This window comes from Neovison vison, chromosome 4, assembly GCF_020171115.1.
Source record: "Neovison vison isolate M4711 chromosome 4, ASM_NN_V1, whole genome shotgun sequence".
NCBI lineage: Eukaryota > Metazoa > Chordata > Mammalia > Carnivora > Mustelidae > Neogale > Neogale vison.
The window spans coordinates 223,188,206-223,202,415 of record NC_058094.1 but is presented as its reverse complement, the minus strand read 5'-3'; the positions used below and the strand labels follow the sequence as shown (position 1 = coordinate 223,202,415).

Sequence of the window (14,210 nt, the reverse complement as noted above, 5' to 3'; positions counted from 1 at the left end):
GATTTTCTTTCCTTCTGGTGATGAAACCAAATGTGCCTGTGACTGGGACTGTGATTAGGACTGTCTTTACATGTGGCAGTGGGGCAGAGAGGGACAGAGAAAAGTAGGAATAAGTCTAAATGAAAGTATACACTCGATTTTACTACTTTAAATTACTTTAAATGACTAGAACACAGAGTAGCAGCTAGATATGCCCGATATTGAGGAAATGGCATTTTAAAAGGCACAGTGGACATATGAGTGAGTGCATTTCCATGACTGTCATAAATTCCAATCAGTCAATAAAACTCTGTAAGTCAACTGCTTTCCAGTGAAACGGTAATGACCTTTCTCGGAGGTCAGAGGCTCAGGCAGTAGTTGCAGAACAATAATGTCATACCTCTAGAAAGCACGGTGGCTTTTAAAATATGCCTGTGTTTCACTTTTTAAAAAAAGGAGAAAGGTTTGAGAGAAAGTAAACATCCTATATATATTTCAATTGCTCCCAGTGTGTGTGCATATTTTTAAAAAGTACTTACATTTTGTTTTCTGATATCTACCCCCCAAGCCTCCTATTTCTCCTCATCATCTATTAAGAATCCTTCAAAAATGATTTAGGACTATTATTTCCCCAAGCAATACATGAATACCTGTACTAATTGTAAGTAGAGAATTGTATGAAGAATTAATATAGGTACAACATTCATCACTCATTTCCACCAGTAAACATAGTGTGGTGTATTTCTTTCTAATTTTTTTCCTATAAATATATTTAATTATATACATATACAGTTATGTGTATATATATAATCAATATAAAATACTGAGATATTATTTATAATATTTTATACTACAGTTTTAATTTAATGTTTTATGGTATTTTTGATAGAATTAAAATTTTTCACAGACGTTTTAAATGCATTATCAACATATTTCTATATGCTTAGCTTTTTTTTTTTCAATTTTTGACATTGTGATCAATATTGCCAAGTATATCCTTGGACTTAAACCCTATAGCCATTTTTCATTATTTCCTTATGATTATTGGGCTAAAATATACGGGCAATTTTTAGCTATCTGAAGACACTCTCAAATTGTTTTCCTGAAAATATTTTCTGATGCAAAGAGCAGTACAAAGAATCTTGTCACATACTCAATATTTATATGAGTTTTAAATTGATTTACTTAACAAAAATTAGTCATTATTTTATTGTCTATTAATTTCATAGATAGTGCAGTTGAGCATCTGTTGTTCACAGAATACTAACAATTTTTCTTCTATGAATTACCTTTTATGTCCTATGCTTACATTCTTAGGGAGTGGTATAAATTTTTACTCCTGAATGACATTAAATTTCCGTATTTAACATTTGCATTTTTCAAGTTTCACATTCATTATGATCTTAATGTAAAGAATCCAATATTTTTGTGTAATTAAGTGATCCAGCTTTCTGTGTGATTTTCTTCATTCTTTTCTTATAGAAGCTATAATTTCTATCAGATTTGAAATGAGTACAGTTTTATAATAAAGGGTAAATATTTACAGATACTGTATCAAGTATTACCACCACCACCACCAACAACAACAAAAAAACCCAATGGAAACTGCACTTTTGAATATAATACCAATTTTCAAAGTAATAAAATTTAATACATAGAACACAAGCCATATTTGGGAATGTCTGGACCACTCAGACTGATTAGTGAGTCAAAAAGGCAGGATCTGATTTTGCATTTTTTTTTTCTTTTAAGATTTTGTTTATTTATTTGACATAGAAAGATAGTGAGAGAGGGAACACAAACCGGGGGAGTGGGGGAGGGAGAAGCAAGTTTCCTGCAAAAAAGCTGGATGCAGGGCTTGATACCAGGACCATGGGATCATGACCTGAGCCAAAGGCAGAAGCCACCGAGACACCCCTGTTTTTGTATTCTTACTTTCAGTTTTGTGGCTTTCTACTGGCATGAATTTAACATGTGAACTTTAGCTATTAATATATTTTAGACATAGTATTTTTATAGAATTCTGTTATTATTTACAACAGAAAAATTTATGGAAAGTGTGATGCCCCCAAAAACTTCTTGCATAACTCCTGACATTTTTAGCCAAGCAAGAGACTTAAAGACCCTTTAAAACAAAACAAAACAAAAAATTCCCAAACAAAATGGGAACTCATTCAAGTTCAACTCATTCTCCAGCCAATACTTTATTTCTCTGATTCCTGATTCTCTGATTTCTGGTTAGATTTTGTTTGAAAATTCAGTTCCACATTTCTCATCTTTTCTTAACCTATGTCAATAAAACCACTGTCCTTTCTATTACACTAAGAGAAAAATCAACAGGAACCTCTACAGGGCCCAAGCCAATATGCACCTGTCTGTCTCCAGCTTAGGTGAATTCAACACAACAGCCACCTCTTTTCTTTCCCTGGTCTCTGATACCACGTGCTCTAATTTCCTCCTGCTCACTCCCCTCAGTCTCCAGGTAACACCTCCTCTCAATCTCATTCATACACACAACTCCCTAATAGAAATCTCAACACTGATGTCTAATAAGCAACTAAAATGCACCATGTCCATTTCAGACCTCCTCTATTAGAGGAAACTAATAATCTTTTATTAGAAGAAGCTCTGTAGAGAAAATAGAGAGTCACCTCTACTTCCGAAAATGGCAGTTAAGTCCCTTAGGTATCCAGGAATTATCCTTTACTTATTCTCTTTCTTTCTCATTACACCATGCTGAACTTACCACTAAAATCATCTCCCAACTAGACCTGCTTCCCTGCATCTCCACTGACAGCCACCTCTGCAAACCAGGGCCATCTCTCACTTGCCTTATACTGAAATCTGGCTTTGATTCTCACGCAAATGCAAGCATTTTCTTTTACAGGAATCTCAATACACATTTAAAAATAAGATCGTGATGCCATACAGTTTAAAGCCTACCAACAGCTTCTCTTTCTTAAATAATAAAAAACCCCTTACCATGCCGTACAGGATCTTACAGGACTTGAACAATCCCCAACTTACAGATCTTGTCTTCTTTCCCACTGACTCACTTCATCTACCCACAGCAGCCTCTTCCTAATTCCCTGAGTATGCCAGATCTTTGTCTGTAGTGACTGCTCCCTTGCCCTTCTCAATATTCTTATGGCCAATTCTAGTCATAACTGAGATCTCAGCTTGTGTGTCTATTCGGGGAGAATGTTCCTCAATGCATATTCTAATGTGGACCTTTCTTGTCTCTGCAGTATCCTTTATCATTTTAGCTTATTTACTTGATTTCAAACTACCCATCCTTATTTGAAGTCATCGCTTTTAAGTTGTTTAAAAATAATAATGGATAATATAATGTCTGACCTCCTCCACGGGTCATAAACTTCATGAACTCAAGGACCTTCTCTATTTGTTCACCACTGTCTCAGATATTAGTATAGTACCTTGCTTAGGATGCACACATAACAATTATTTTTTAATGAATAAGTATATATGGATCAAAATGCATTAAACCACTATGGATTAAAGATGAATTTATAAGATAACAAGAACTGCTTTTTTATAATTTTACACTTTAAGGATTAAGCAACATTAGCATTTTACTAATGGGAAGATTAATAAATAGTGCCAAATGTCAGAACATACCTAGGTTTAAGCTGAAGACCAGCTTGGCTTTTTTCAGTTCCAGGGTAATGTAATCCCCTTGCTGTCCTTCCCCATGCAAGATCACCCCTTCACTTTCAGAGGTTTTAAATTTCAAAGCAATGACATCTTTCAGGGTCTTCATCTTCTTGTTTCTGAATCTGTATGGCAACACAACGTGGCCATCAAAGTTGATAACATCGGCCCCTAAAAGAAGAAACGAATAACATTTTATTTTAGTTCTTATATGTCAGCACTCAGTGTGAAATATACCCACTTCCAATGGGTGTCTGCACAGGATAAATGATAAAGAAGTAGTTTTTCCTGAAAAATCTGGAGTCCTGTGTTCTTGTTCTTATTCTGGTTCTTCTTTTGATTTAACTGTGTGTTCTGAAATAAATTTTATGGAAATAGTCATAAAAAATGATCAAAGAAAACTTCATTAGTATCAAATCTTACTTTAATTATAATTCTAACTACATAAATTCCATTAACTACTTATATGCTTCAAATTTTAACTTGGCAGTCTAGAGTTTACTTGAAAGAAGTAAAACTTTTAATCCTTGATAATCGACAAGATTTTAATATTTTCCTTCTTTTTTTTTTTTAAAGATTTTATTTATTTATTTGACAGAGAGAGATCACAAGCAGGCAGAGAGGCAGGCAGAGAGAGAGAGAAGGAAGCAGGCTCCCTGCTGAGCAGGGAGCCCGATGCTGGGCTCGATCCCAGGACACTGGGATCATGACCTGAGCCGAAGGCAGAGTGGCTTAACCTACTGAGCCACACAGGTGCCCCAATATTTTCCTTCTTAAATGGGGCTAATTACTCATGATTTCTAAATAAACATTTTGCTCACAAATTTTTTTTTTTTTTTGACAAAAACATGAAGGATCCCGGAATGCCGGGTTTGATGGTATACACACTTTTCTAATGGTTTTAATATTCTACTCCAATTTCAATAAACACTATGGAAGTACATTATGGCTAGTGAACTACAAGAACCTTCTTGCCATTTCCTCTTGGACCTCATATCTGACTCAAATTTCTTATTAGCCTCTGGTCTTTGGAAAGGCTGCCCATGGTTTTGACTACACTGAACAAAGACATCCTCACCCATATACATTATCAGAACAAATACACTGTGACTAGAGTAACTCTAATTTGATTTTAGATAATTTTATTGAAGACATGAAGTTATATAAACTTTTTAAAAATATTAACAATATTGTCACCACTCTCAAAAACAGGTGATGGTGGGGAGGGGGTTGCTGGATTAGTTTCATAACTGCTACTTATTCCCACCAGAAATGGAAAATGACACGAATCTTACTTATTATGCACTATTGTTTAGTAAGTTCCAAATCCATGGAATGGCTCAAAAATGAACTGTAATTATTCAGAGCTGATTTTGAGTACAAATGGAAACCTAGTTATCATAATTAGACCTTTGTCATTAAAAATATTTTTAAATATCTGTTTCTTTTAGCTTTTAATTTTAAATAATTGAAAACCTCGTCAAACTGGATAGCTCTAACTACTTTAGAATTCTAAGCCTGAATGAAGCTTGCCTCTCTCAGTTTGGAGCAAGGTCTTGCTGAAGAATTTCACAGTGACACTGGAAAAAAAATTACAGCAAGTTTAAAGCCTGCTGGAGAAATATTTTCTCGTCTGAGGTCCTAGTTCTCTGGACCCTGTTTACTTCCATTGCCATAGGGAATACTATGGTCCCCAGCACCCAGGTCATAAGGGCATGGCACCTATGGGAGCCTCATGGACATGCAGAGCTCCCATGGCTGCATCCACTCTTTCTGTGTACTACCTGCCATTACGAGTTCTGCTCTTAGTTAATGTTTATTTAATTAAGAGAATTGTTGCATTCAAAAATGTTCAGAAAGAGAAATATAACTTTGCACTTTAAGTTTTCATTCTTATAGTCAGTTCTTTACTGTCCATAAAAAGACCTTCTTAATCAACAAAATTCTGTTCTCTAAGACTGTAAATCACAGTGGTTTATTTTACTATGGGGGGATCAACCATTAAATTTAGGCTTCTGCTAACACTGCAAAGCCAATTAGACTCTAGCTTAATCATCTACACTGTCACAGCTGAATTCCAATTGCAGTATTTTTATCATTTGTGATGAGAGGTAAGAGAGAAAAAAAAAGGAATCTGATTATAACATACCAGGTTGAATTTATAATCTAGAAGTTGGTAGAAATTACTTTTTGTCTTGAAAAGCGCATAAATGAAAAGTCAGGAGGAAGGAGTAAATTCTGAACTCCAGAAAGTAATTTTGCAGTCAATTTCATGTCAGTGACAGTTGAATAATAGACACATCATTGTTTTATACACCTTCAATATATATTAATTGACATAAAATATTCACCATTCATCTCTTAGGAAGTAAACGTTCCCTGAGCTTGGGCAGAGGAAAGAATCCACCCCTCCCGTATCTTCTCCTAAATCAAAATCTACAATCTGTTCCAGGTACAGAATAGTACAAATGTTGGTGTCTCTCTCCCTCACTTATAGGGCAATGGAAAAAGTAAGAGAAAGGATGGGTATGGTTTATTTCTTCAGAGAGTCCTAAAATATTAGCAAAAGCATAAAGGAATGCTATTAGTGTGGACTAAACCTCATCTTACAAATGTTAAGTGGTCAGTGGTCAAGTTGAGAAATTGATAAAATGTTCTGCAAGCCAGATCTCTTATATTATGAAATCAAAGTTGCTCTTCTATGGCTGGATTAAAGCTTGCATAATACCAGCCTGCAGATGTGAGCTCACCGTTGTCTTTGACATCACAAAATTCCTAGAAATAATCTGTGATATAAAATTCACATAGAAATACATACCATAAACTTTAAACAGAGTCTGGGATATTGTTAAATCTATTAGAATTTAATTCTATTTCCTACAAGAATATATTTAAATTTCATTTGACATCTAATAATATGTTGTGCTTATTTTGGGACAAGCCACCTTTTTTCCCCTATTACCCTGATTGCTTATCACTCCCTAGAATTAAGTTTTCTATGCAGCGATTAAATATGTACGGTTGAACTGTTTAAGCAATCTTAGCAACAACAATGGCTAGTCAAAGTGTGAATGCAAAATCACAGTGCTTCCACAATTTTGTTTCTAACAATAACTCAGAGAGTTGGTAATGTGCCCAGTTCATTAAAACATCAAAGGAGAGAAGGCTTTTTGCTTTTCTTTTTAATTTCAATGTTAGTCTTTATTTTCTGGTTTTACAGAAGAAATTTTGGAGAGGAGGGTTCACCATCTAAAGATTTTAATATTTAAAACAATACCTTTGCTATATTTTTACTACAAATTTAATATATATTTACTATTGAAAGGAAATTAAATAAAACTGAAACAGAGAATGTATAAAGTGAACCCCAAACCCAGGAGATCACCAATATGATCACATGGAGGGAAGTTGGTGCACAGCTTTCTAGATGTTAACACATTTGTTTATTTATCCACCTGCCTCCCTATTTAATGTATGGTATTACCCATACATTACTATATAAAGATATATGCATAGATGTGTGTGTACATGTGTATGTGGGTGTGGGGGGGTGTGTATGGGGGCAATAGAGACACAAAAACAAAAATGTCACTTCCTTGGTTATGGTTCAAAATGTTCACTGATAAGAAGCTTGAGTTTTGGGTAATATAATATTTATAAATATTAGTTGGGAAATTATATATTTTAGCTAATTAATATGTTTTACTGACCTTCATGCACCAAGAACTTATATAAACTAAGAATATATATAATCTGAAATGGTAATTTATCCTACTTACTTGAAAATATGAAAAATGTAGGGGCGCCTGGGTGGCTCAGTCGGTTAAACATCTGACTCTTGGTTTTGGCTTGGGTCATGATCTCAGGGTCCTGAGATTTAGCCCCGCCTGGGGCTCCATGCTTGGCCTGAACTGGCTTGAGATTCTCTCCCCCTTTCTCTCTCCCTCCCACTCTGCTCTGGAAGTAAAGTTTAAAAATACAAGAAAAGTGGAATTTTCTTAGTTTTGCAAATATTGCATAAATGCAAATCTATTTTTTCTAAGTCAGAGGCCAATATTTTTAATATATTGACCATTCTTTACAAAACAGCATGCCTGCCAACTTTACTCTCTTTCCATTCACTTCTATTCTTGACAGCATTTTCCCTACCTAATACATTCATGTGCTTATACATTTACAGCAAGATATATGCTCTCCTCCTTTGAAAATGTGTGCATCAGAGACTTTCTGCTCCTCCACCCCGATGCCCAATACCTAGTGCCTCAGAAACAGCTGATACTCACTCAGTATGTGTTGTTAGATCATTATATGCCATCATTCCTATTTCAATAAATTGGATTACAATATTATAGGCACTATTGTTTTATACTTTTTCATTAGAAATAAGAATCACTAGATTGCAAGAAATTTCAGGAATCATTCTGAGCCTTCTTGGTGCTATAATTAATTATATATCCAAGGTTTCAACTGTTAGAGAAAAAGAATGGCAATATTAGGCTACTTTTTGTGGTTGGGGGGTGGAATTCACTCCATTATTATTAACTGACTCAGTATTATTCAACCAACAGACATTAACTCTGGAGGAACATGATGTATCTCATCTCACCTGCGTACTGCTTTGATCTGATTAATTTCTTTCTTCTAACTCACTGCCTTTTCTTCAATATATCTGTGGTTTAAACCTAAATAATTAGTTAAAATAGATCCCGGAATGTCAATAACAGCTAATTTAGAGTAATAGCAGCAAATGAGCCTTCTCCAAATCCCTCAAAAAAATTATCTAGATATACACTGTGAAAAGTCACTTCTATTCTGGGAAAATATAAAACAAAAACAAAGATCTTCAAGGCTCCTTCATGAAGGGCAGCATCTCACAGTCTGAGCATTATTTCTCCTTAAAATGTGCTGCTTCGCCCTGAGATACTTGGGTATTCCACTCATGGTGGAATGACAAAACATCATCATGGAGTCTGGTGTTATTTTTCCATAAAACCGGATTCCAGTATCTAACTTCCTAGAAGATCCACATGGAGCGTCCACAGGAAAATCTAACTCTTTGTGTCCAACATGTAATTCCTTCTCTGGGCCCACGCCCCTGCTCCCGTATCAACTATCCACTCAGGACAGAGACCTGAGGCTTTCTGAAGCATCTCCCTGCCTCACGTGCCCACTTCCACTCAGTTCCAAGCCCTGTAAAATAGAGCACATCTACAGTTTCCAAACAGATGGCTTACTTTATATGCACGACCACCAGGCTACCATCACCTCACACAGTATCTCCTGTACTAACACCACTAGTGGACAATTCCCATCCTCCAGCATAATTTAAATTAAATCTATCCTCCACAAAGATGCTACAAATATCTTTCTGAAATAAACTCTGTCGCCAAAAAACTCTTCAGCATAGTCTGCAAAACCCTGCCTTCTTCCACAGCTCACATTTTAACGCCATTTTTCTCTTTATGTGCTAACTGTGATAAACTGACTGGATCCCTTGCTCACAATCTAGTACCTTCCCTCGTGTTGTGCTCTCTTCTTTCAACAAACAGCTGTGTGTGTGTGTGTGTCTGTGTGTGCATCCACACGTGTGTGTCTGTGGGTACGTGTGTGTATAATCTAGTTTAAGTTTAGGTATCCTCCAAGTTTCCGATAATTCTCCCCTACTCGAAAAGCTTTCTTTGTATGAACTAGCCCTTGCCGACCATCCCACGGCACCCTTGCCCACTTTGATCCTATCACTTCTCATCTTATGTTAAAATGATCTCTTGATGGGTCTCATTTCCTCGGTGGATTTTAAACTTTCCTAAGGTACAGATTTTGGATTGTTCTACTTTGTATTTCTGGCACAATAAATACTTCTGAAACTGATCTAAATGTAATTGGTGTTTGAGACAAGGTAAAAAGAGAACTCCACATTTTTATTTTCCTTCAAAACCGTACCTGGTACAATGCAGTTTACTCTCTAAGAGTACAGACTCATGAATGATTTAGTGGCATGTATTTATATAAATATTACAACTGCGGGCCTCTGATGTGAATAAATCGTTTAAAACACCAAATCCTTTTATTATACTCACAGTGGAGTTCTTTCTTTATAAGTCAGAGACTAAAGCATCTAACTCTACTACAAATTTAAATGCAAAATGTATGTATATTTTTCTTTTAACTGAATAAATTGAAAACACTTTCTTTTTAACAAATTTAATACTACTGGAGATATACATATTGATATTTTATAATATTTTATAAAGAAGCAAGATGGACTTGCTCTCTGTATTTTTTATTATTGGATTATTTCATGAGAAACTATAATGTGAGATGAGTCATGATTCACTAATCACAAGGTGGGCCCACATGAATAAGACTCTAGGAAATATCAGTAATTTTCTTAAATTATATTATTCAACATCAAAAGACAAAAAACAAAAAACACCAAAATTGAGGTTCTCCCTGCTTCACCCCAAATGGTCATTCTCACTCATAACCCCACAAACATACCACATAGGACATCAGAAAATCAGACTGATATAATTTTGAGCTGTGTTATAACTCTAATATATCTGATAATGCAGAGATAATAAGTGATTTCTAAAAATTAGCATAAAATCTATTTGTAGGAAATCCATGTGGAAGCTATTTTTATTTTTGTAAATCGAAAAGTCAAAGAAATTAGACTTGCCTACTCTGTGATAATATTGCTGTTTACTGAAAATAGCTCTACAGTTTTTGACCATACACAATCTATTTTTCTGCTCAGGAGAACACTACCTAGAATAATAAATTCTTAGTAAATATTCCACAGATGAAAAAAGGAACCAGACATCAGTAAGCCCCCCAACTGTATTTTATAACTCTTAAAATTTATTCCAGATATTTTATCATTATTCATTTACACTTACTTCTGTTTCTAGTTCCTTTTAAAACACTGTTGTCAGTGTTGGGGCCAAATTTCAATGCTACGGAAGCTAAAGGAGAGCAATTTGATTTAGGGACTTGTTCTGAGGCACTGCTTTCATGGTAATTCACTTAACTCTGAGGAAAAGATAAATTATCCTTGACCATTTCTTGAAGCTGCCATAGCCATGCTTCCACTTGCCCTCTGTATTAAGTGTGTCTGCCATTGCTTGTCTCCGGGCTTTCACATCTAGGGCTTTGCCCCTTCCAGAGTCAGCCAGTTCCTAAAAGCGCACTCACTCTTCAAATACAAATCAACCACAGAGCCCAGGACCCAGCCCGGCAATCTCCTCCATCAGGGGCTCACTCTCCAGGCCACTATCCATCTGTCCTAAGCACCTCAGAGTTAAGTAACAGACAACCTGGGACAGTCCTGGTGCCCCAGAGCCTGCTGCCCTGCCTCACCTATTCCTTCCGGCAGAAGCCACAGTAAGGCCCTTGCCTCCTGACTGACCTTGTTTTCCCCCACTCCCTGCCCGTATGGCATTTCTCTTAGGAACTGTAATAAACTCTCTTTCTAATGGTAGCTGCTTCCTGATATGTCAACCTTATAATATCTTAAATTTTAGATCAATATATTGTATTTTAAAACACACCCACTGAACTTACTATACTTCAGATACACTATATTCTAAAACATGCTTGGCAGAAAATTCCCTTACTGTATCTTTAAAAAGAGAGAGAGAGAGAGAGAGAGAGAGAGAGAAAGGAAAAATCAAACTTTTGGCTGAGCAAGAAAAAAAAAAAATTAGAAATGTTGGCTAGCTCAGTAGTTCTGTGTGACTTTAATATATAAGGGTCATGTATCATGGGCAGGGTTAGAATTGGTACGTGAAGGACCTAACGCTCCATGTAGAAGTCAGGAGTCTTTGTGAGTAACAAAGGCATCTTTAGGGGAAGGTGCATGTTCAGATTTGCATCTTGGAAAGGTATCTCCTGTGTTGATATCAGAGAGTGGGAAGGATAGAAGATAGGAAGGACTTTTCCCTGGAGAAGCTGATGGTGTCACAGTGTCGGCAAAGTTTCTACCCAGCCATCATTCAGAAGGTAAGTGTCATTAAAGAATGCAAAGCTTTTTGATGATGCACTGTTTCTACCCAAAATTTTCAAATGGTTAAGGCTTCCTTAATGTTTGAAGATTTTCAGATACATACTTATAGGCTGGGTTTTCTCCAATGGTATGACAAAATCCATGTGGAGGCAACAAGATTTTTAATGAAATTGAAACTACTTTAAAAACAAAAACAAAATCTCAAAAATTCCTCTTTGAAATATGAACATTTAAATTCAATTATCCTCACAACCTTAATTTTTAGAAAGAATCTGAGAGCTGTATCAATTCTTTAGCTATCCCACATTTAATACTCTCATTAAAACCCAAACCTTAAAAAAATAACATTATTCTCAAAATGTAAAATCAGTATTTTTCCAAACAGTATACACTTCCCCAACAGCCTCTACAGAGTTCCCTGGACACCTGGCAATATAGACTAAGTGACTAATAAAGGTGGTCATTTTTATTTACTTACTTTCTATCCTTCCCTGAAAGGAAAATGAGTCGGTCCAAATGATTTGCACTCCGTTGCAAGAGACAGGTCATATGCTTAGTATGTTTTGAGTTTATGCATAAGATGTAGAACGTTACGGCTTTGCTTTACTTCTGGTTTGATTTCTCATACCTTTGCATGAATCTTTTACATCACCCATAAAATAGATTAATAGGGCCCAGAATATACACATGTTGTGACATAACGTGTTCTCTCCTCTGCACTGGAGCAGCTGGGGCCTGTCCAGGAAAACACTGAACAGTACCCTGCGGCCGGTCACCAGCACACCTCAGTGACTGGGGCACTGGAGGGAATCTGATTCACTGTGAATTTGGGTGCCGTCCATTACTTCATGACACCCGCATGCCTACTGAGTCCTTGCGAGCAAGCCGAATTAATTCACTTCTAGAAAGGAGCAATGCTCCTACCACTTGTGCAGAAAACCAGCCATGACAGTGTTGGAAAAAAAAAAGGAAGCACCTGAAATGAGAAGTCCTAACTTCAGTGCTCAGAGGGGACAAGTAGTCCGCGCAAACTGGTGTGGCTGGCTTGTTATAAAACCACTGATCTTTCACTTTTTCACTTTCGATAGAGATAGGAGTATAACAGAGAAAATATGTCCCTGATTTAATAAACAACAACAACAAGGAAAAGATGCTAAATTAATGGCTTTGAAATTTGGTCTTGATGGCTAAGAAACAAGGGCGGGTTTGGAATACACCATGTGAGAGGTGATCTCGATCCACCCGAAGCAAACCGAAGCTATTCAGCAACTCTGCCGATATCCAAATGTTCCGTTTTCCAGAAAGGTCAGAAATCTAACACTTTAATAAAGCTCTCTGTTTCTAAATGTTGAACAGCTGATTTGAGTTCATAGTAAGCAGAAGCTGCTAGCTAATGCCTCACAAATATTTTTTATTTGGCTGCACTTCTCTTTAAACTTGAATATTATCAAAATAGAAGACTCAATGGGTCATAATCACTCTGAAAATTTCATTTTCCATGATATAATTTATCTGTAAATTACTGCAGTATGTAACAACAAGGAATTTTATTGCTTAAAAGGCAAATTCTTTAGAAAACTAGTAGGCTAGTGCTAAACAAAGAGACAGTGAATGGTTAAAAAAAAAATTTTAATGGTTATCATATGATACAAAGATATACCAACTACACTATTGTCCTAAACATAAAAAGGAAGGAAGGGAGAAAGGGAGGGAGAAAGAAACGAAGGGAGGAAGAGTAGAAGAAAACAACAACAACAACAACAAAACACCATTATCCTGAGCTTCATTCATTGAGATTTTGGAAAGAAAACTTTACATTTTTTCAAGTATTACCAATTAACAAGTTCTGCTGACCCTTCATTACTGGCAGATGCTGTATGTGCATATTTCCTACTCACTAAAATTGAGGTGCATCCCCACTCATGGACATGTGAAGAGGGGCCAAAAAATTGAGTCACCTGATGCTCACATTACCAGCTCACGTCAAGTAAGACAATGCTCTAGGTTCTTGTTTCAGTTTTCATACCAAAAAACAAAACGAACAAACAAAAAACGTGTCCCTTTCACAAACTAGTGCTATGTGTTTTGCATTTTGTTGTTCTGGGGATGATTCAGCTTTCTAAATTGTCTCTCTCCCAAGATGTTTTGTGCAGTGCTTCCAGGCTCTGAGGAAGTCATGATGTGCCTTACGAAGAAAATGCATGTGTTCAATAAACTGTGCTCAGGCTTGAGATGTAGTGCTGTTGACTGTGAGTTCAATGTTAATGAATCCACAAGATATACTACAAGAGATGCCTTTAAATATAAGCACAAATAAAGCAAGATTATGCATTGATTGGTTGTAAAAATGTAGTGACCAGAGGCTCATAGGAACCCAAACTGCATTTCTCTTGGGAGCAATGGTTCACTATTTCCTAATTTGGCCTTCATGGCAACTAAATGTATAAGATACAACTACTGTGGATAAGGACAACTGACTTTATTTACACTACATTCATTCCTTTAAATAGAAAAATAAAGAGCCATTTTAAAATACCAATTGTAAATATTTATG

General features: G+C 36.1%; 1 protein-coding gene across 1 annotated transcript in view; it reads right to left on the bottom strand.

The window, feature by feature from the left end:
• CNTNAP2 (contactin associated protein 2) overlaps positions 1-14,210 on the bottom strand; it is a 1,943,304-nt gene that overhangs the window by 1,071,667 nt on the left and 857,427 nt on the right. Inside the window, exon 5 of the mRNA XM_044246794.1 lies at positions 3,619-3,822. Within this exon, the coding sequence (XP_044102729.1) occupies positions 3,619-3,822 (204 nt within the window). The remainder of the gene's footprint in view (positions 1-3,618; positions 3,823-14,210) is intronic.